The sequence below is a fragment of the Schistocerca americana genome, chromosome 10 (genome assembly GCF_021461395.2).
Source record: "Schistocerca americana isolate TAMUIC-IGC-003095 chromosome 10, iqSchAmer2.1, whole genome shotgun sequence".
NCBI lineage: Eukaryota > Metazoa > Arthropoda > Insecta > Orthoptera > Acrididae > Schistocerca > Schistocerca americana.
In genome coordinates this window covers 161,092,574-161,117,195 of record NC_060128.1, presented here as the reverse complement: position 1 = coordinate 161,117,195, position 24,622 = coordinate 161,092,574, and the positions used below count along the sequence as shown (strand labels likewise).

Sequence of the window (24,622 nt, the reverse complement as noted above, 5' to 3'; positions counted from 1 at the left end):
ACTTCATGGCAGATTAAAACTGTGTGCCGTACTGAGACTCGAACTCGGGAGCTTTGCCTTTCGCGGGCAAGTGCTCTACCATCTGAGCTACTCAAGTACGACTCACACCCCGTCCTCACAGCTACTGGCAAGTACTGGCAGAAGTAAAGCTGTGAGGACGGGGCGTGAGTCGTGCTTGGGTAGCTCATATGGTAGAGCACTTGCCTGCGAAAGGCAAAGGTCCCGACTTCGAGTCTCGGTCCGGTACACAGTTTTAATCTGCCAGGAGGGAATGGACAGCGTCTTGAAAGGCGGATATAAGATGAACATCAACAAAGGCATAATGAGGATAATAGAATGTAGTCGAATTAAGTCGGGTGATGCTGAGGGAATTAGATTAGGAAATGAGACACTTAAAGTAGTAAAGGACTTTCGCTATTTTGGGAGCAAAATAACTGATGATGGTCGAAGTAGAGAGTATATAAAATGTAGACTGGCAATGGTAAGGAGAGAGTTTCTGAAGAAGAGAAATTTGTTAACATCGAGTATAGATTTAAGTGTAAGGAAGTCGTTTCTGCAAGTATTTGTATTAAGTGTAGCCATGTATGGAAGTGAAACATGGACGATAAATAGTTTGGACAAGAAGAGAATAGAAGCTTTCGAAATGTGGTGCTACAGAAGAATGCTGAAGATTAGATGGGTAGATCACATAACTAATGAGGATGTATTGAATAGAATTGGGGAGAAGAGGAGTTTGTGGCACAACTTGACAAGAAGAAGGGACCGGTTTGTAGGACATGTTCTGAGGCATCAAGGGATCACAAATTTACCATTGGAGGGCAGCGCGGAGGGTAAAAATCATAGAAGGAGGCCAAGATATGAATACACTAAGCAGATTCAAAAGGATGTAGGTTGCAGTAGGTACTGGGAGTTGAAGAAGCTTGCACAGGATAGAGTAGCATGGAAAGCTGCATCAAACCAGTCTCAGGACTGAAGACCACAAGAACGACAACAACATTGTTGCTGCGTTGCGGCCGGTAACGAGAATCTCTGAAACGGCGAAGTTGGTCACCTTTTGGAGTACTACTGTCGTGAGCACATATAGAAAGTGGTTGAAGGATGGCGGAATAACGCGTAGCAGCAACATCAGCAGCAGCACTCCGTCTTCAAGCCAAAAGTGACCCACCATGACCATTCGACCGCCGTGTCATCCTCAGGTGAGGATGCAGATAGGAGGGGTGTGTGATCAGCACAACGTTCTCCCGGTCGTTATGATCGTTTTCTTTAACCGGAGACGCTACTATTCGGTCGAGTAGCTCCTCAATTGGCATCAAGAGGCTGAGTGCGCCCCGAAAAATGGCAACAGCGCAAGCGGGCCCGGATGGTCACTCATCCTAGTGCCGGCCACGCCCGACAGCACTTCGGTGATCTCACGGGAACCGGTGTATCCACAGCGGCAAGGCCGTTGCCGGAATAACGCGTAGGCCGTGTGGTATTGGACGACCACGTCTCATCACAAAACGTAGTGGTCGGAGGATCCCCCACTGTGTAAGCCAGGACAACCATCGATCTGTGGCAGATTTGATGTCAGAGTACAATGTTGTTCCAGTCACAAGTGTTTCAGAACAGAAAGTTCAAAGGCCACTATTGAACATGGAGCTCCACATCACACAACCCCTACCTGTTCCTGTGTCGAGCCAACGACATCGTCAGTTACGAATGCGGTGTTCACAGCATCACTTTCACCGTGGATCAATAAAAAAGTGTCTCCAGTCGAATGAATCGCATTTTTTGTTACAACAGGTAGATCGTTGCGTCGTTACACACCGTCATCCATGCGAATGGTGCTTGAAACGTGCACCGCCCCACAGATCCAGACCAGCGAGAGCAGAATTGTTATATGAGGTACACTGAGTTCGGCAGTATGGGGCCTATGACAGTACTCGAAGACATCATGATAACAGTGAACTATGTGAACATTATTGTGGACCACCTGCATTCCTTCATGGTTGAGGTCTTCTCTCATGGCGATGACATCTTCCAGTAGGATCACTCTCCGCAGCACAGGACCAGAAACGTGCTGCAGTGATTTGAGGAGCTTGACGGTGAACTCACATTGATATCTTAGCCAGCAAATGCTCCTGATCCGGACCCATTTCGACAGATATTGAGCGCCAGCTGCGTACCCACTAAACAACTTCCCACAATTTGCGGGAATTTAGTGACCTGCGGATAGACATTTGATGCCACATGCTTCAGGAAACCTATCAAGGGCTTGGTAGAATCCTCGCCAAGCAGAATCTCTGATGTACTGTGTTTGAGAAGCGGGCCAAAACGCTATTAAACACGTTGTCATAATGTTTTTGCTCATCGGAGTGTGTGACGCGCAGTTATACAGGGTGGTCCATTGATTGTGACCGGGCCAAATATCTCACGAAATAAGCGCCAAACGCAAAACTACAAACAACGAAACGTCTAGCCTGAAGGGGGAAACCAGATGGCCCTATCGTTGGCCCGCTAGATGGCACTGCCATAGGTCAAACTGATATCAACTGCGTTTTTTAAATAGGAACCCCCATTTTTATTACATATTCGTGTAGTACGTAAAGAAATATGAATGTTTTAGTTGGACCACATTTTTCGCTTTGTGATAGATGGTGCTTTAATAGTCACAAACATACGACTCACAATTTTAGACGAACAGTTGGAAACAGGTAGGTTTTTTAAATTAAAATACAGAATGTAGGTACGTTTGAATATTTTATTTCGGTTGTTCCAATGTGATACATGTACCTTTGTGAACTTATCATTTCTGAGAACGCATGCTGTTACAGCGTGATTACCTGTAAATACCACATTAATGGAATAAATGCTCAATATGATGTCCGTCATCCTCAATGCATTTGGCTATACGTGTAACGACATTCCTCTCAACAGCGAGTAGTTCGCCTTCTGCAATGTTCGCACATGCATTGACAATGCGCTGACGCACGTTGTCAGGCGTTGTCGGTGGATCACGACAGCAGCAAATATCCTTCAACTTTCCACACAGAAAGAAATCCGGGGACGTCAGATTAGGTGAACGTGCGGGCCACGGTATGGTGCTTCGACGACCAATCCACCTGTCATGAAATATGCTATTCAATACCGCTTCAACCGCACGCAAGCTATGTGCCGGACATCCATCATGTTGGAAGTACATCGCCATTGTGTCATGCAGTGAAACATCTTGTAGTAACATCGGTAGAACATTACGTAGGAAATCTGCATACATTGCACCATTTAGATTGCCATCGATAAAATGGGGGCCAATTATCCTTCCTCGGATAATGCCGCACCATACATTAACCCACCAAGGTCGCTGATGTTCCACTTGTCGCAGCCATCGTGGATTTTTCGTTGCCCAATAGTGCATTTATGGCGGTTTACGTTACCGCTGTTGGTGAATGACGCTTCGTCGCTAAATAGAACGCGCGCAAAAAATCTGTCATCGTCCCGTAATTGCTCTTGTGCCCAGTGGCAGAACTGTACACGACGTTCAAAGTCGTCGCCATGCAATTCTTCGTGCATGTAAATGTGGTACGCGTGCAGTCGATGTTTATGTAGGATTCCCAAGACCGACGTTTTTGAGATTCCCTATTCTCGAGCAATTTGTCAGCTACTGATGTGCGGATTAGCCGCGACAGCAGCTAAAACACCTACTTGGGCATCTTCATTTGTTGAAGGTCATGGTTGATGCTTCACATGAGGCTGAAGATTTCCTGTTTCCCTAAATAACGTAAGTATCCGGCGAACGGTCCGGACACTTGGATGATGTCGTCCAGGATGCCGAGCAATATACATAGCACACGCCCGTTGGGCATTTTGATCGCAATAGCCATACATTAACACGATATCGACCTTTTCCGCAATTGGTAAACGGTCTATTTTAACACGGGTAATGTATCACGAAGCAAATACCGTCCCCACTGGCGGAATGTTACGTGATATTACGTACTTATACATTTGTGACTATTACAGCGCCATCTATCACAAAGCGAAAAAAGTGGTCCATCTAAAACATTCATATTTCTTTACGTACTACACGAATATGTAATAAAAAATGGGTGCTCAAAATTGAAAAAGCGCAGTTGATATCCTTTTGAACTATGGCAGCGCCATCTAGTGGGCCAACGCTAGAACCATCTGGTTTCCCCCTTCAAGCTACACGAGTTTCGCTCTTTGTAGTTTTTTCTTTTGATTCTTATTTCGTGAGATATTTGGCCCTGTCACTATCATGTACCATCCTGTATAATCGTGCAGCTACATTTAATGGTATATGCGGACTTGTCTGAAGACTATACTGCGAATAGAGTTAGTAGTAAAGAAGTACTAAATTAAATAGTCATGCCAGACGCGTCAGTTTTACGGCATCTACAGTAAAATGTAGTAGGCGACAAACTTATCCCTTTCATCATATTAAGGGGGTAGGAGGTGGGAGGGGTTATCAGGGTAGAAATGTTTCGTGAAAGCGTAAGGTTATGTACAAAGCTTGTTGCAAGTCACTAAGCGCTCTCATTCTCAAATACTCGAAGAATACAGTGTACGTATTTGCACGTGGCCAGTTACGCTGCTCAAGATACACACATCAAACAGAGTTTTGCTGTCACCTCGGTTCCGAGAGTTCCGGAACCTGTACAGAAAATTGGAATAGAGATCAACATAAAATTTCCGGCCTTTTTATTGTTCATGAAACCCACACATTGCATGTTGTACCACCATACAGCGAGCTCTTTAGAGGTGGTGGCCCAGATTGCTGTACACACCGGTACCTCTTAATACACAGTAGCAAGTCCTCTTGCATTGAAGCATGCCTATATTCATCTTGGCACACTATCCACAAGCTCATCAAGACACTGTTGGTTCAGATCGTCCCACTCCTCGACGGCAATTCGGCGTAGATCCCTCAGAGTGGTTGGTGGTCACGTCGTCCATAAACAGCCCTTTTCAGTCCATCCCAGGCATGTTCTATATGGTTCACGCCTGGAGAACATGCTGGCCACTCTAGTCGAGCGATGTCGTTATCCTGAAGGAAGTCATTCACAAGATGTGCACGATGGGGGCGCGAATTGTCGTCCATGAAGACGAATGCCTCGCTAATATGCTGCCGATATGGTTGCACTATCGGTCTGAGGATGGCATACACGTATCGCACAGGTGTTACGGCGCCTTCCATAACCACCAGCAGCGAGTTTGCCCCACGTAATACCACCCCGAAACATCGCGGAACCTCCACCTTGCTGCACTCGCTGGACAGTGTGTTTAAGGCATTCAGCCTGACCGTGTTACCTCCAGACACATCTCCGACGATTGTCCGGTTGAAGGCATATGCGACACTCATCGGTGAACAGAACGTGATGCCAATTCTGAGCGGTCCAGTCGCCATGTTGTTGGGACCATCTGTACCGTGCTGCATGGTGTCGTGGTTGCAGTAATGGACATGGCCATGGACGTCGGGTGTGAAGTTGCGCACCATGCAGCCCATTGCGCATAGTCTGAGTCGTAACACGACGTCCTGTGGTTGCACGAAAAGCATTATTCAACATGTTGGCGTTGCTGTCAGGGTTCCTCCGTAGGTAGCGGTCATCCACTGCAGCAGAAGCCCTTGGCCGGCCTGAGCGAGGCATGTCATCGACAGTTCCTGTCTCTCTGCATCTCCTCCATGTCCGAATAACATCGCTTTGGTTCAACTGTCTCGGACACTTCCTTTGTCAAGAGCCCTTACTGGCACAAATTAACAATGCGGACACAATCGAACCGCAGTATTGACCGCCTACGCATCGTTGAACTACAGACAGCACCAGCTGTATACCTCATTCCTGGTAGAATTGCTGGAACTGATCGGTTGTCAGAGCCCCCCGCCCCTCCCCCCGTCTAACAGGCGCTGCTCATGCATGGTTGTTTACATCTTCTGGCGGGTTTTGTGATATCTCTGAAGAGTCAAATGGATTGTGTCTGTAATACAATATCCACAGGCAACGTCTATCTTCAGGAGTTCTGGGAAACGGGGTGATGCGAAACTTTTTCTGTTGTGTGTGTATAAACGCTTACTAACTCTGATACCTGTCTTAACTCTAATACCTGTCTATAACCGCGAACAAACACTTGTTGTCCTTGGAATTCGTTAGATAGACAACCTAGAACTAACATCGTAAACGATGAAATTTAAAACAGGACATATTTTTTGTAATATGGGTATGTTACATCTGCGTACGTAGAGGGTCAACTGCCATTCCCATCAGCGAGCTCTAATCTTCCACAAATCTTCCCGCATTTTGCTACTTTTCTGTATATGACAGCATCATTTCGAACAACCTCATCGAGCTTCCGATATTATCCCAAAGGTTGCTTGCAGAGGGGTGTCTGGTTATTACAGATACATACGAAAGGGACGAGTAGAGAACAATGGAACATGCAAATAATCCCAATAACCATAGGTCCGGAACCAACGATTTTCCGATACGACGAATGTACGAGTGCAGATATGCTAGTGTTACTTCAATTTTAATGTCTAAGGCGACTTTTATAACGTAACATCCAAGTGAAACGTAAACTGCTAAGTCAAAACCGCTCTCATATGATTTTATCGTCATTCCGGGTACCTAGGTACCGTACCATTTCGTCAGCAAGCATATCGGTCATGCTTCACCAATACCATGGCCTTCAAGTTACCCCGACTTGAACCCGTTGAATTTGCTCATGTGGGAATATTTGAATGGAACTCTGAACCAGGATTGCAACTTGGCATTTACGACATTGACAAATTATTACCACAGGTGATAGGAGCGAGAGGTAGCAGAAAGATTGTAGGACCAAATTTTTTTAACTATTATGTAGCAACGAAATAATTTAAATTATTACATCAGAATATCATGAGTAATACGAATAAATATTACGAAATAGATTTCCAATTTATGAATATATATTGACGTCAGCTACTTGTGATATAAGAAAATTTGTCCCACACTGGGAGTTGAACCCGGATTTCCCGCTTAATGCGAGCGGTTGCTTTAACCGCACAAAGTGACGTATGGACGTTTGGGTCGGTCCTGCAGGAGTGCACAGATAGCCGAAGTGATTAAGCTGACTCCTCGCCTTAGGTGGGAAATCCGGCTTCGAGTCCCGGTGCGGGACAAATTTTCATATATCACAAGTAGTTAACGTCAATACGTAATCGCAAACTGCTAATCCGTTTTGTAATATTTAGCGCAGGTGTAATCCTCAAGAACAGTTGAAACGCAAAGATACAGTCACTTTATAAACACAGACCTTGAAATCATCGATGTGAATGAGATACAGTAACATCGAACCAGGATGTCTGAGGAAGGTACAAGTGAGTTTATCTCAGCGTCAGTGACGAGGTCATTAAAGATAAAGCACAATCTCGGATTGGTGGTAGGATGTAGATGAAAACCAGCCTTGCCCTTTCTAAGGAACCATCCCAGCGTTCGTACTTATCGATTTAGGGAAATCAACGATGTTTCGATGTGAATTATGCCACCTTTTCACTAAGTCACTGAGGCACTGCCGTATCTGGTAGCGAGCACAAGTAAATCAAAGAAACACGGAAATATTGAGGTGTAGCAGAAATGAGATCAGCGACAAACTTAACATCGAAATGTGAGACAATGTAGTAAAGGAGGCCAAGGAATTGTGTTAACCTCGGAATCAAAGTAAAGCCTGACGAACGAGACGAGAGCATGGGAAGGAAATTACTACAGCCAAAGGCAACGTTACTTGCTAAACAAGGTCTATTAGTCTCAAATATAGGTCTTTATTTATGAAAGGTATTTCGCAGAGTATACGTCTGGAGTTGCGTGAGAGTGATTTGTGGACTGATAGAATATAGGAATCCAAGAGGACTGAAGCTTTTGGGATGTGGTATCAGCACATGGCGATGACTGAAGTTAATGGTATGATCAAATAAGAAATAAACTAGCGAGGAAAAGAAAATGTGGAGACTACTGGATAGCGCTAACTTGCAGAAAAGTCTCGATTGTCGTCTTCAGATCGAAGACTGGTTTGACGCATTTTTCAATGCTTGTTTATCCCTTGCAAGGCTCATCCTCACTGCATAACTTCTGTAATCTCTCCCCCACATTTACCTCTTCAAGTAAACTTACTGTTACCTGACGCTTCATGGTTTGTGATACCGATCTTCTTTCACTAAAATTATGCCACAAAATTCTTTCAGCCACAGCTCGATTCAGTATCTTTATTAGTTATCGGATCCACTCATACAATCATCAGCATTCTTCTGTACCACCACATATCGTAAGCTTCTGTTCCATTCTTGTCTTGTTTACTTACTCGTATTATCTGTATTTCACTTCTGTACGAGGCTGTACTCCAGACAAACTCTCTCAGGAGATAATTCCCAACATCTAAACTCAAGTATCACGAAATTTCTCATTTTTGAAGACAACCTTCTTACTACAACCTGTAAGTATTTTAGATCCTCTCAACAGAGGCCATCAGCAGTTACTCTCGTGTCCAAACAGAAAACCTTCTTATACTTGTTCTCATTTGCCAATCTGCACTAAGGCGGGTAACGAAACAGCGATGGCGATAGCACCGCGCACACAAGGTATGAAAGGATAGCGCTTTGGGAGAGTTGTCGATTGTACTTAGGTGATCCATGCGAAAAGTTTCTGACGTGATTGTGGTTGCACCACGGCAAATAATTTGAGCACGAAATGGTAGTTGGAGCTAGACACATTGGACATTTAATTTCGGAAATCATCAGGGAATTCAATATTGGGAGATTCACAGTCTCCAGGGTGTGCTGACAACACTAAATTTCCGGCATTACCTCTTACCACGGACAACGCAGTGATCGACGGCCTTCACTTAACTACCGAGAGCAGCTGCGTATGCGTAGAGGTGCCAGTGCTAACAGACAAGCAACACTGTTTGAAACAACCGCAGGAATTAATGTGGGTTGTACGACGGACGTACCAGTTGGGACAGTGAGACAAAATTTGGCGTTAATGGACTGTAGCAGCAGATGACCGACGCGAGTGTCTTTGCTAACAGCACGACGGCACGACCTTGCCTCCAGCTCCTCTTCTGGGCTCGTGGCCATATCGATTGGAACCCAGGTGACTGCAAAACTGTGGCCAGACCAGATGAATCCAGATTCCAGTTGGTAAGAACTGATGGTAGGGCTCGAGTGTGGTGCACATCCATCGAAGCCATGACCCCAAGTTGTCAACAAGGCATCTTACAAGCTGATGGTGGCTCCATACTAGTGAGGTCTGTTCTTACAAGGAATGGACTGGGTCCTCTGGTTCAACTGAACCGAACATTGGCCGGATATGTTTATGTCCGGCGACTTGGAGTCCATTTGCCGCCCTTCATGGACTTCACTTCCCGAAACAATGATGAAACCTTTTTGGATGATAGTGCACCTTGTCACTGGTCCACATTGTTCGTGATTGGTCTGAAGAAGGCTCTTGACAGTTCGGGGGAATGATTTGGACATCCGAATCGCTTGACATTATTATGGGTGGAGGTTACACTCAACAACCGAGCTAGGTTAATAATTGGCTCCTTTTACCGACCTCCCGACTCAGCAGCATTAGTGGCAGAACAACTGAGAGAAAATTTGGAATACATTTCACATAAATTTTCTCAGCATGTTATAGTCTTAGGTGGAGATTTCAATTTAGCAGATATAGACTGGGACACTCAGATGTTTAGGACGGGTGGTAGGGACAGAGCATCGAGTGACATTATACTGAGTGCACTATCCGAAAATTACCTCGAGCAATTAAACAGAGAACCGACTCGTGGAGATAACATCTTGGACCTACTGATAACAAACAGACCCGAACTTTTCGACTCTGTATGTGCAGAACTGGGAATCAGTGATCATAAGGTCGCTGCAGCATCCCTGAATATGGAAGTTAATAGAAATATAAAAAAAGGGAGGAAGGTTTATCTGTTTAGCAAGAGTAATAGAAGGCAGATTTCAGACTACCTAACAGATCAAAACGAAAATTTCTGTTCCGACACTGACAATGTTGAGTGTTTATGGAAAAAGTTCAAGGCAATCGTAAAATGCGTTTTAGACAGGTACGTGCCGAGTAAAACTGTGAGGGACGGGAAAAACCCACCGTGGTACAACTACAAAGTTAGGAAACTACTGCGAAAGCAAAGAGAGCTTCACTCCAAGCTTAAACGCAGCCAAAACCTCTCAGACAAACAGAAGCAAACGATGTCAAAGTTAGCGTAAGGAGGGCTATGCGTGAAGCGTTCAGTGAATTCGAAAGTAAAATTCTGTGTACCGACTTGAAAGAAAATCCTCGGAAGTTCTGGTCTTACGTTAAATCAGTAAGTGGCTCGAAACAGCATATCCAGACACTCCGGGATGATGATGGCATTGAAACAGAGATGACACGCGTAAAGCTGAAATACTAAACACCTTTTTCCAAAGCTGTTTCACAGAGGAAGACCGCACTGCAGTTCCTTCTCTAAATCCTCGCACAAACGAAAAAATGGCTGACATCGAAATAAGTGTCCAAGGAATAGAAAAGCAACTGGAATCACTCAACAGAGGAAAGTCCACTGGACCTGACGGGATACCAATTCGATTCTACACAGAGTACGCGAAAGAACTTGCACCCCTTCTAACAGCCGTGTACCGCAAGTCTCTAGAGGAACGGAAGGTTCCAAATGATTGGAAAAGAGCACAGATAGTCCCAGTCTTCAAGAAGGGTCGTCGAGCAGATGCGCAAAACTATAGACCTATATCTGTGACGTTGATGTGTTGTAGAATTTTAGAACAGGTTTTTTGCTCGAGTATCATGTCGTTTTTGGAAACCCAGAAACTACTATGTAGGAATCAACATGGATTCCGGAAACAGCGATCGTGTGAGACCCAACTCGCTTTATTTGTTCATGAGACCCAGAAAATATTAGATACAGGCTCCCAGGTACATGCTATTTTTCTTGACTTCCGGAAGGCGTTCGATACAGTTCCGCACTGTCGCCTGATAAACAAAGTAAGAGCCTACGGAATATCAGACCAGCTGTGTGGCTGGATTGAAGAGTTTTTAACAAACAGAACACAGCATGTTGTTATCAATGGAGAGACATCTACAGACGTTAAAGTAAGCTCTGGCGTGCCACAGGGGAGTGTTATGGGACCATTGCTTTTCACAATATATATAAATGACCTAGTAGATAGTGTCGGAAGTTCCATGCGGCTTTTCGCGGATGATGCTGTAGTATACAGAGAAGTTGCAGCGAAATGCAGGAAGATCTGCAGCGGATAGGCACTTGGTGCAGGGAGTGGCAATTGACCCTTAACATAGACAAATATAATGTATTGCGAATACATAGAAAGAAGAATCCTTTATTGTATGATTATATGATAGCGGAACAAACACTGGTAGCAGTTACTTCTGTAAAATATCTGGGAGTATGCGTGCGGAACGATTTGAAGTGGAATGATCATATAAAATTAATTGTTGGTAAGGTGGGTACCAGGTTGAGATTCATTGGGAGAGTCCTTAGAAAATGTAGTCCATCAACAAAGGAGGTAACTTACAAAACACTCGTTCCGTACCAGATCGGGTTGACGGAGGAGATAGAGAAGATCCAAAGAAGAGCGGCGCGTTTCATCACAGGGTTATTTGGTAACCGTGATAGCGTTACGGAGATGTTTAACAAACTCAATTGGTAGACTCTGCAAGAGAGGCGCTCTGCATCGTGGTGTAGCTTGCTCGCCAGGTTTCGTGAGGGTGCGTTTCTGGATGAGGTATCGAATATATTGCTTCCCCCTACTTATACCTCCCGAGGAGATCACGAACGTAAAATTAAAGAGATTAGAGCGCGCACGGTGGCTTTCAGACAGTCGTTCTTCCCGCGAACCATACGCGACTGGAACAGGAAAGGGAGGAAATGACAGTGGCACGTAAAGTGCCCTCAGCCACACACGGTTGGGTGGCTTGCGGAGTATAAATGTAGATGTAGATGTAGATCCCATTGGACGTTTATGGGACATAATCGAGAGGTTAGCTCGTCCACAAAACCTTGCACTAGGAAAAATTTCGCACAGAGGCGTCATGGCCCAGTATTTCTGCAGGGGACTTCCAACGACTTACTGAGTCCATGTCAAGTCGAGTTACTGCTCTACGCTGGGCAAAACGAAATCCGACACAATATTAGGAGCCGGCCGCTGTGACCGAGCGGTTCTAGGCGCTTCAGTCCGGAACCGCGCGCCTGCTACGGTCGCAGGTTCGGATCCTGCCTCGGGCTTGGATGTGCGTGATGTCCTTAGGTTAGTTAGGTTTAAGTATTTGTAAGTCTAGGGGACTGATGACCTCAGATGTTAAGTCCCTTAGTGCTTAGAGCCATTTGAGCCACAATATTAAAAGGTATTCCAGGACTTGTGTGATCTCCGTTGCCCTTGCTATACCTTTGTTGATATAGACAGTGTCATAGAAATATGTCAAGTCAGGTTTCATCTAACATTCGTTTTGTTTAGTTTTTAGTTGGATATTTGAGATTCTCCAAAATACTATCCTATTTTCTACCATTCTGTCAGTTAGGAACAGCTCGGTTTCCCCTTCCTGATACACTTCAGCAGATTACTTGTTCCCATTATTCTTCGGAACACTTCTCACTTTGCTACCCATTTACTTCTTTCATTCCTCTTCACAGCCAGATACTGAATCTTTCTGAGTAATTCTCCTTGACGTTCTGTAACTCAAAAGTTCTGAGTATTACATAGCAATGTTCATAATAAAACATTTTGTAGGTACCTTTCTGAGATCTGTTATACAGGGACGGACAAAAATACAGAAAACCCAAAAACGATGCGAGCAGTGTGAACAGGGGCCCCGCCGTCTTGGAGCAAAGCACCGCCATCGGAAGGCAAACACTGTACAAAGAGCGCTGAAAAAGTTTTGCTCAGTCGTCTAATTTTTTTATTTTTTGCGGGAGGAGAATGAAACTTTCTGTGAACATACTTGGAACATTTAGCTGTAAGTTGGTATATAAAAGTATTTTCTTTTATTTACGGGTGAGCCATAATGGACCGTGAAGTACATGTCAGGTTGCGACAACGGTCGGTAATGGAGTTCCTCTTCAAGACCGGCGATGAGTCTACCACATCGATTCACAGGAAGTTGTTCCCTGTTCATGGGGAGGACACAGTGCATCGCAGCATTACCAGCGGTGGTTACAGAGGTTTAAAGATGGTGATTTCCCTCTACTGGACAATCCACGATGCGGTAGACCGTCGACGGCTGTGAGTGATGTGAATAAGGAGACCATTGATCAAGTGATCGAAATGACAGATGTGTGACGACACGACGGCTTGCTGAAATGACTCATTTGTCACTGGGTAGTGTGGTATCACTGGTACAGTCACTAGGGTACAGAAGAATCTCTGCACGTTGGGTGTCTAGATTATTGTCAAACGAAAACGATGAGGAAGAATGTGCGCGAGGATCTCATGAAGACCTTTACTGAAGAGCGTAAACAGTGTTTTGACGCCGCCGTTACCCGATATGAAACATGGTTGTTTTTGTCCGAACCAGAGAGAAAAACCCAATCCATGGGGTGGCGTCATCCGTGTTCCCCTCGGAAGAAAAAACCAAGACTTTCACGAACAGCAGGCCGAATGGTGATATCCTCTTTCTTCTGGGATCAGTGTGGTGTCATTTTCGTTGACTTTTTGGAACCTGGTTTCACAATTAACCGGGACCGTCACTGTTTGTCACTGGACAAGCTGCGACGTGCCATCAAGACCCACAGATCACATCTTCGGGGATCAGCCCATCAGACTACACCTTGACAATGCCAAACCCCATACAGCCCTTATGACGCAGGAGGAAATGACGAAAATGGGTTGGAAAACTGTTTCTCATCCTTTCTACAGTCCGGACTTGGCTCCGTCTGATTTTTACCTTTTTGATCGTCTGAAGACTCGAGCGGTAAAACATTTGATAGTGAGAAAGACCTTATTTCCTATGTCAAGCGGTGGTGTAAAAGTCAATCCCCAGAATTTTACCAAAGTGCATTTACATCATGGAAAGAACGTTGGGCCACATGCGTCACAGTTAATGGAGGCCTCAGTGAGTAGACTCAATGTGTAGCTAAATGCTCCAAGTATGTTCACAAAAAATTTCATTCTCCTCCTGGAAAAAAAAAAAAAAATAGAGACGATTGTGCAAAACTTTTTGAATGACCTTTGTACCTTGGCATGGACCTGATAAGCCAGAATGGTCACATATCCATTGACAGTAATGCTACCTTGCAGAGTAACCATGAGGCCCTTGAAATACCACCATTTGGCTACCCATAACATCATTTTTACCTCTTGGGATCTGAAGGTGGCCGGGAGTTGGAAACAAGGTGAAACAAGACTGACCCGACCGAATGACGTTCTCCGTATGCTCCATCGTCCAAGATTTATGGCTTTGGCACCACGTTTTCTTGTTACGCGCATCTGCACCATTTATGTTTGTTTTGGCGTTCCAGATCGCCTAGCAATTCCCTGTTTATGGAGGTCCCATCGTGTTGTTTCGCTTCTGACAGGGGTCGTGAGTGCGACATTCAGTTGTGCATTACCCTTTCAGCGGCCGTCCTCTTATTTTTCGTCACAATCGACTTCAGTGATCGTCCGCCACGATCACTCAACACACACTTTTACCCGCGTTGTGGCCTCTAAAAACCTCTAAAAACCTCTAAAAACAACAAACACTTCGGGTACCTTTGTTGCAGAAGCTCCCACTAGAGTACACCAACAATCTGCGCATCTCCTCACAGCTACACAAACCATTGTTCTGATGACGATTGGCACTTGCAACATATTCAGGACATTATACAGGTGTCACATATTGTCAAATACAAGAGCGCAACCAGCAGGCTTGACTGGCATCTGTATTTAAGTTCAGGCACACATATCTCGCCGTCTTTCGATATATTTGTCCATCCTCTGTATGTCTCTTGCTGTCAGCATCCCTTCCATACGCTAGTCATTCCCGTTACGTCTCTAGTACACCTTCTGTCTGTATTAAGAGTACTTATTATTTAAGAAAACTGAGAATGCGTTAGATGACGATCAGTTGGGCTTTAGGAAAGGTAAAGCTACGAGAGAGGCAATTCTGATATTGCCGTAGATAATGGAAGCAAGACTAAAGAAAAATGAATACACGTTAATAAGATCTGTCGACCTGAAAAAAGCATTCGACAACGTAAAATAGTGCAACGTGTTCGAAATTCTGAGGAAAGCAGGAGTAAGCTGTACGAAGAGACGTGTAACATACAATATGTACAAAACCCAAGAGGAATAAGAATGGACGACCAAGAAGTGCTCGGATTATAAAGGATGTAACACAGTGTAACTAAAAGGATATAACTACTCAGTCTGTACAACGAAGAAGCAATGATGGAAGTAAAGGTTCAGGAGTGGAATTAAGATTAAAGGTGAAAGAATATCAATGACACAATTCTCTAATGACGTTGCTATCGTGACTGAAAGTGAAGAAGAATTACATGATCTGCTGAATGGAATGAACAGGCTATTGTGTACAGAATATGGATTGAGAGTAAATAGAAGAAAGACGAAAGTAATGAGAAGTAGCAGAAATGAGAACAGCGAGAAACTAAACATTAGAATTGACAGTCACGGAGTGGATGAACTTAAGGATTTCTGCTACCTAGGCAGCAAAATAACCAATGACGGACGGAGCAAGAAGGACATCAAAAGCAGACTAGCACTTAAAAAAAGAGCATTCCTGGCCAAGAGAAGTCTGCTAGTTATTTGAAGAAGAAATTTCTGAGAGTGTACGTTATAACCACAGCGTTGTATGGTAGTGAATCATGGACTATGGATAAACCGAAGCAGACGAGAATTGAAGCATTTGAGATGTGGTGCTACAGACGAATGTTGAAAAATTAGGTGGACTGAAAAGGTAAGGAATGAGAAAGTTCTGCGCAGAATTGGAGAGGAAAGGAATATGTGGAAAACACTGACAAGGAGAAGGGACAGGATGACAGGATATAAGACATGAGGGAACAATTTCCGTGGTACTAGAGGAAGCTGCAGAAGGCAAAAACTGTAGACGAAGACAAACGTTGGAGTACATCCAGCAAGTAACTGAGGACGCAGGTTGCAAGTGGTACTCTGAGAGGTTGACACAGGAGAGGAATTCGTGGCTGGCCGTATTCACTCTACTGTTATATTTTCTCGGCTCTTTGTCGTCGCTGCTCTTATTACTGTTGCCTTCGGTACGTGGATAAGCGTTTCAAACTTTTCCTTCTTTTGGGTATCACATCCTTCATCTTCTGAACGTTATTTCCTATTTGTGTTCGAAACACTTGATCAACCACTTACTTAATGCATATCACTAACTATTCTCCTCTAATACTTCGTCAATAACTCTGTCGCCGTAGGTAGGGAACCTGGGGCAAGTTGACGGTTTTAACGATTAACCATTTTCAGTTGATTCATTTCTCGAGATAGTTGTGTTTTCTTTGCATGTATAACTGGAATGGCCTTCTCTTCTATTGCACCCATTTGTATAAATGTTATGTTATTACAATTGCAATTATTTTATCAATTTTAAAAAACTAATAAAATAACATCATCTTGCTGCAGTACTGGACCAAGGCGACCTCGGCCATTGGGTGAGATGACAATACTGTCAAAAGTTGTACACGCTTTTATTGTTTTTAGAAACTGTAAGACAGCACATTAATTAATGAAACGTTCTTACGTATTTCGTTTTAAACAGTGTGTTAAAAATTAATACAACTCGGTATATTTCATTCCCAATACCCTCACGCAGGAATTCCTTCTTTAGAATTCGTACAGCCCTAACGCCACATGGGTTGCAACTGCAGCGCTGTCTCCCGTTTTCTGGTGGACGGTCGGAGCAGACCTCACCTCATCACATGCTGGACAGCATATCGCACTCTCTTACAAAGTTTTCTCTGATGCTTTAAACTACCTTGTCCCACCTTGTATGTTTCGTTACCAAGCAACAACTGTTTCGTAGGTCATCATGTTAAAACATTTGTGCTTTGCGTACTGTGGCTATTCTGTTTTTCGTGCATGATGTGGTTTGAAACCAAAATTACTTCGGCGTTGCAGGAATACAAATTGCTGAAGGTACTAATCGTTTTGCTCTACCTGAAGGTCTATCAGGAGGTTCATTACGAACAGTTGTGGTTTGATTGTTAGATGCTGCACCCTGAAGCAGTCCTTAGAAGTTCGATCTGTATTTTTTGCAGAAGCTACATCATCCTCGTTAAGCACAGGAGGATTATACGGCTCGATACCACATTTTTGAACATATTAATTGTATTACCAACAGTACCTGTTATGTAGTAAGCGGTACTCAGTAGATGCACAGCGGATGACGTGGCCGTCAGACTTACCCCAATGATCTTGCCCCAGTTGGCTACGTCAAAATTCTTTTAATTTTTGGAGCGGGCTTAACAAGAATAGCACATGAATGAATAGTGTCTGTGAAAGACATAGGGCGTAAATGTATTCCACAAGAGCTTATACGGAACACATTGAAAATTGTAGCACTTCAGACAACGTACACTTAAATTGGCTATCACACACTGAACTGGCGACAGCAGCACCACTGTACGACTTTTTAGGATCTTGCCTTCTGCATCTACATCCATACTCCGCAAGCCACCTGACGGTGTGTGGCGGAGGGTACTTTGAGTATCTCTATCGGTTCTCCCTTCTATTCCAGTCTCGTATTGTTCGTGGAAAGAAAGATTGTCGGTATGCGTGGGCTCTAATCTCTCTGATTTTATCTTCATTGCCTCTTCGCGAGATATACGTAGGAGGGAGCAATATACCGCTTGACTCCTCGGTGAAGGTATGTTCTCGAGACTTCAACGAAAGCCCGTACCGAGCTACTGAGCGTCTCTCGTCCAGAGTCTTCCACTGGAGTTTATCTATCATCTCCGTGACGCTTTCGCGATTACTAAATGATCCTGTAACGAAGCGCGCTGCTCTCCGTTGGATCTCCTCCATCTCTTCTTATCAACCCTATCTGGTACGGATCCCACACTGGTGAGCAATGTTCAAGCAGTGGGCGAACCAAGTGTACTGTAACCTACTTCCTTTGTTTTCGGATTGCATTTCCTTAGGATTTTTCCAATAAATCTCAGTCTGGCATCTGCTTTACCGACGATCAACTTTATATGATCATTCCATTTTAAATCACTCCTAACGCCTATTTCCAGATAATTTATGGAATTAACTGCTTCCATTTACTGATCTGCTATATTGTAGCTAAATGATACGCATTCGTAGCACATTACAATTGTCTACATTGAAGCATTAATAATATCCTTATGGTCGTGCTACTAAAAGCATGAACTTAAACAATGTGATCAGTCATTTTATCCCAATCGTTAACTTGCACTGGTCTCGGTTACTAAATGGGACAATGTTCTCTCATATAGCTCTTCCGTCTTTTTTTTTCCTCCTGTGGCCTTACTGCTGTTCTAGGTTGTAAACAGAGTGCCCTCATTAATTTCTTGTCACCCCAGTCCGTTCCTATATATTTCATTGTTTTTAACATTATTGTTGTTACTTGATCATGCTTGACTAGAATCCCCTTCCAGCCATTACAGAATAACTGGCGCCATGAAATAGTTTTCAGCAGTGTGAGGGAGTGTGAAATTGCTGGAGAGTACTGTAACGGAACCTATTAAAGGCTTTACTTTACCGAAGTATGCGATACCCTCCAAATTCAACCAGTTTAACGAGTACTTATGATTATAGAAAAGTTATTGTGTGTGTTAACAATGATTGCATAACATGTCTCCATAAACAGTCAACCCATTAAATTATACTGAATAACTGACTCACACAAAATTGAATATCACTTGATTACTGATACAGAAAATGTCATCATATAAAAACATTAAGTTCATCTTAAATAATTAATATGAAGTACGAAAAATAATGGCCAACTTACGTATTTTGGATCTCCTTAAATAAAAATCACCCAGTGAAACCTATTTGTTCACTAGGACCGTTTTCATTCAGTATTCATGTAAACACTCCTATTTTAGACGAAGACCAATGTAATTCTTAATAATTCATGTTATTTACTTATTTATGCAAATTAGAGAAGTCAATTGACAAACTTCTAAAAAACGGCCTTTTTGCAACAAAGAATTATTCTGTCAAGTCATCAAATCTGTCAGTCATTTTAATAACCTGTTAAATTATGTCACTCGATATAAATTAATAACTTTTCTGCACAAATTACGGTAACAGATGTACATGTGACTTATAAACTATATCTCTTTTTAGTAGTTCTTTGACAAAGTTATAAATACAAGCAGCAAGAAGGGTCGGGAGCGGAGTCTGAATGTCACTTTGGTAAAGTGTGTGTGTGTTATTGTTCGAGGAGGATAAACATTGCAAAGAACATGTAAAATAAGTGCTACCTTGTATTGTGTCATTGTCTTTGGTGGACAGTGGAATTAAGATGGCCACCAAAGTAATAAATATTTGAAGTTTAAATATTTGTTGGTTTCGCTCATTATTTATCATCAAAAGCACATCAAAAACACGGGACCTCATCTTTTTACCCCTAGACAACCAGATTTAGAGCCAGCAATAGCATCGAGACACAGCAGCGATCCAGCAAGCAGCAGCGATTACCACAATGCATTTTAATGGCGCCAACCTAACATCGAGTGCTAACAAGCTCTGTAAATGGGAGTGAAATCGTGCGATTATAGCAATATCTACGACTCTGGGCGACCATTATAGCACGTACCGATGAGCATGTCCGTAGCAGCGAGGGAGGCGATGAAGTAGTTGGACGGCTGTCGGATGGTGCGGTCTACGATGAAGGCGAGCAGCACGAGGATGTTGCCGCCGACGGTGAGGACGATGCACGCGCCCAGGCACAGCGCGATCAGCACCGTCTGCCACAGCTCGAAGGGTGGCAGCACTGGGCCCAGCGGCGGAGGCGTCTGCACCACCGCTGCACAGCACAAGAGGGCGCTCACCAGTCGTCCAGCACACGAGGAGGCGGTGAGCTAAACCTACATAAGGAGCTATCAAGATCATCTGCCACAGCTCAGAGGGTGGCAGCAATGGACCCTGTGGGGAGAGGGAGGTGACATGCACCCACTCTGTAAAATGAAAAACGTTCGTGTTAGTCATCCAGGACAATGGAGCCATCACCAGCAGTTGGTGGGTATGTTGTTGCAATCATCGAGCCTATGAAAGCTGAGAGGAATAGGTGAGGTGACTGAGGTGGGTGCGAAATACACTACTGGCCATTATAATTGCTACACCAAGAAGAAATGCAGACGATAAACGGGTATTCACTGGACAAATATATTATACTAGAACTGACATGTAATTACATTTTCACTCAATTTAGGTGCATAGATCCTGAGAAAGCAGTACCCAGAACAACCACCTTTGTCCCTAATAACGGTCTTGATACGCCTGGGCATTGAAACAAACAGAGCTCGGATGGCGTGTACAATGTACAGGCACAGCTACCCACGCAGCGACAAGACGATAGCACAGTTCATCAAGAGTAGTGACTGGCGTATTGTGACGAGCCAGTTGCTCGGCCACCATTGACCAGACGTTTTCAATTGGTGAGAGATCTGGAGAATGTGCTGGCCAGGGCAGCAGTCGAACATTTACTGTATCCAGAAAGGACCGTACAGGACCTGCAACGTGCGGTCGTGCATTATCCTGCTGAAATGTAGGGTTTCGCAGGGATCGAATGAAGGGTAGAGCAACGGGTCGTAACACATCTGAAATGTAACGTCCACTGTTCAAAGTTCCGTCAGTGTGAACAAGAGGTGACCGAGACGTGTAACCAATGGCACCCCATACCATCACGGCGGGTGATACGCCAATATGGCAATGACGAATACGCGCTTCCAATGTGCGTCCACCGCGATGTCGCCAAACACGGATGCGACCATCGTGATGCTGTAAACAGAACCTGGATTCATCCGAAAAAATGACGTTTTGTCATTCGTGCACCCAGGTTCGTCGTTAAGTAAAACATCGCAGGCGCTCCTGTATCTGACGCAGCGTCAAGGGCAAGCGCAGCCATGGTCTCCGAGCTGATAGTCCCTGCTGCTGTAAACGTCGTCGAACTATTCGTGCAGATGGTTGTTGTCTTGCAAAAGTCCCCATCTGTTGAATCAACGCTCGAGACGTGGCTGCACGATCCGATACAGCCATGCGGATAAGATGCCTGTCATCTCGACTGCTAGTGATACGAGGCCGTTGGAATCCAGCACGGCGTTCCGTATGACCCTCCAGAACCCACCGATTTCATATTCTGCTAACAGTCATTGGATCTCGACCAATGTGAGCAGCAATGTTGCGATACGATAAACCGCAATCGCGACAGGCTACAATCCGACCTTTATCAAAGTCGGAAACGCTACGCATTTCTCCTCCTTACACGAGGCATCACAAAAACGTTTCACTAGGCAACGGCGGTCAACTGCTGTTTGTGTATGAGAAATCGTTTGGAAACTTACCTCATGTCAGCACGTTGTAGGTGTCGCCACCGGCGCCAACCTTGTGTGAATGCTCTGAAAGGCTAATCATTTGCATATCACAGCATCTTCTTCCTGTCGGTTAAATTTCGCGTCTGTAGCACGTCATCTTCGTGGTGTAGCAATTTTAATGGATAGTAGTGTAGCGGCATCGCAACTCCAGTGATCTTCGTCAGTAGCAGAATGCGAGTGGGCGGTATCGTGGAGTAGCGTTAATTGACGCATTACTGGAGGTTGATCTTGGATTGCGTCTTTAAGATACCCCAATTGTCGGCGATAAATGTCAGCAGCGATGGTTACATCTCGGGGAAGCAATTTGTAATGCACCACACCATCAGTATTCCACCAGATGCGTAATGTTATCTTTTGTGGATGAGCGCCGGTCTTTGTACGAGGAGTTGGTGCTTTAGTTGCGCTCGACAATTTCTTTCTTTTCCTTGTGTTAGCATAAGCACACCATATCTCGTCAGCAGTAAAGATACAGCTCGGGAATGGTCGGTGTTGTTCACGAGCCAATTGACGATGAGCAAATCAGCTGATTTCTCTGATTTAGGCAAAGAGTCTGCAGTATCTATCCACATGATGTGTGAACCTCCCCATTGCATGCAAATGTCACACGATGGTGGAATGACCACAGTTCATCACATTGCCATTTCTCGTGTACACTGACGTGCGCCATTGTGGATTAATACTTTTAAACGATCTTCATCAAACGCCGAAGGTCTTCCTGAACATGGAGCGTCACTAATGTGAGAAAGGTCCTCCTTAAAACGTGAAAACAATTTTATTGCCTTGCTCTGTCCAAGGCATTATCCGCATACACGGCGCTAATATTTCTACCTGTCTCCGCTGCTGTCACCCCTCTGTTCACCTCAAAGAGACGACTATGTCAGAGATATCCCGATTTCTCCATTAGTCACTCCATTTTCTAGCGTTTTCACTCACTATATCCAAATTACAAAATGACATTACAAAAACTACAGTAATGGCCATTAAAATAGCTACACCACGAAGATGACGTGCTACAGACGCGAAATTTAACCGACAGGAAGAAGATGCTGTGATATGCAAATGATTAGCTTTCCAGAGCATTCACAACAAAGTTGGCGCCGTTCGCGACACCTACAATGTGCTGATATGAGGAAAGTTTCCAACCGATTTCTCATACACAAACAGCAGTTGACCGGCGTTGCCTGGTGAAACGTTGTTGTGGTGCCTCGTATAAGAAGGAGAAATGCATACCATCACGTTTCCGACTTTGATAAAGGTCGGATTGTGGCCTGTCGCGATTCCGGTTTATCGCATCGCGACATTGCTGTTCACGTTGGTCGATACCTAATGACTGTTGGCAGAATATGGAATCGGTGGGTTCACGAGGGTAATACGGATCGCCGTGCTGGATTCCAACGGCTTCGTATCACTAGCAGTCGAGATGACAGGCATCTTATCCGCACGGCTGTAACGGATGGTGCAGCCACGTCTCGATCCCTGAGTCAATAGATGCGGACGTTTGCAAGACAACAACCATATGCATGAACAGTTCGACTACATTTCCACCAGCATGGACTATCAGCTCGGAGACCATGGCTGCGGCTACCCTTGACGCTGCATCACAGAGAGGAGCGCCTGCGATGGTGTACTCAACGACGAACCTGGGTGCACGAATGGCAAAACGTCATTTTTTTCGGACGAATCCAGGTACTGTTTACAGTATCATGATGGTCGCATCCGTGTTTGGCGACATCGCGGTGAACGCACACTGGAAGCGTGTATTCGTCATCGCCATACTGGCGTATCACCCAGTGTGATGGTATGGGGTGCCACTGGTTACACGTCTCGGTCACCTCTTGATCGCATTGACGTCAGTTTGAACAGTGGTCGCTGTATTTCAGATGTGGTACTACCTGTGGCTCTACACTTGATTCGATCCCTGCGAAACCCTATATTTCAGCAGGATAATGCACGACCGCATGTTGCAGGTCCTGTACGGACCTTTCTGGATACAGTAAATGTTCGACTGCTGCCCTGGTCAGCACATTCTCCAAATCCCTCACCAATTGAAAACGTCTGATCAATGGTGGCTCGTCGCAATACACCAGCCACTACTCTTGATAAACTGTGGTATCGTGTTGAAGCTACATGGGCAGCTGTACCTGTACACGCCATTCAAGCAGTTTGACTCAATGCCCAGGCGTATCAAGCCCGTGGTTGTCTGGGTACTGATTTCTCAGGATCTATGCACCCAAACCGTGTGAAAATGAAATCACATGTCTGTCAGTTCTAATATAATATATTTGTCCAATGAATACCTGTTTATCATCTGATTTTCATTTTGGTGTAGCAATTTGAATGGCCAGTAGTGTAGAAACTAAAATAACGGTAATGAACTACGAATGAAAAATGATAATCGATAAATGAACCCACAGCAGTCGGAACACCAACATGCAAAACAAAAACGTAATAACTTACTTTTAAGTGTCTATAAGCTGTCTCAAATGCGTTAGAGAGTAAAATGCCCTCGGCAAATCTCGAGATACACCCACTGATGGTATTCGTGTGTAGCTCGATTCGAAAGCAGAGTGAAAGAGAATGTCAATAAAAGTGGCCGCCACAGCCGGTGTAAGCGCTGTCCGCGCACGGCGGGTAGCCTACCCGTGCCGGTGTCGTTGGTGAAGTTGGCGGCGCCCACGCCGACGCCGAGGCCGACGGCGGCGCCGCCGGCGGGCCAGTCCGGGTAGTCGAGATCCCAGGGCGGCGCCAGCGTCGACGAGCCGTTCAGGAAGACGCAGTCGGCGCCCTGCGGCAGCAGCCGCCCCACCGTGAACCGGCACAGCCGCTCCCGCTGCCGGCGCAGCTTCCTGTGGGCACACCACGCGCGCACCTCAGCACCTGCTGGCCGTCCCAACAACACGTGACCCCCGAGTTCTGTACTGGGGGCATCTCTTACCAATCTACTCAAAAAAAAACTTCGAAATTAACGCGTAAGTACACACAGAACAGTTTCGCAGTACATCTACATTTATACTCCGCAAGCCACCCATCGGTGTGTGGCGGAGGG

General features: G+C 44.8%; 1 protein-coding gene across 1 annotated transcript in view; it reads right to left on the bottom strand.

Moving 5' to 3' along the window:
• Nucleotides 1-24,622, bottom strand: part of LOC124552324 — a 143,072-nt gene that overhangs the window by 96,832 nt on the left and 21,618 nt on the right. The window contains exons 2-3 of the mRNA XM_047126596.1: nucleotides 24,217-24,422; nucleotides 19,800-20,009 (exon numbers count right to left, since the gene is read on the bottom strand). Of these exons, the coding sequence (XP_046982552.1) occupies nucleotides 19,800-20,009; nucleotides 24,217-24,422 (416 nt within the window). The remainder of the gene's footprint in view (nucleotides 1-19,799; nucleotides 20,010-24,216; nucleotides 24,423-24,622) is intronic.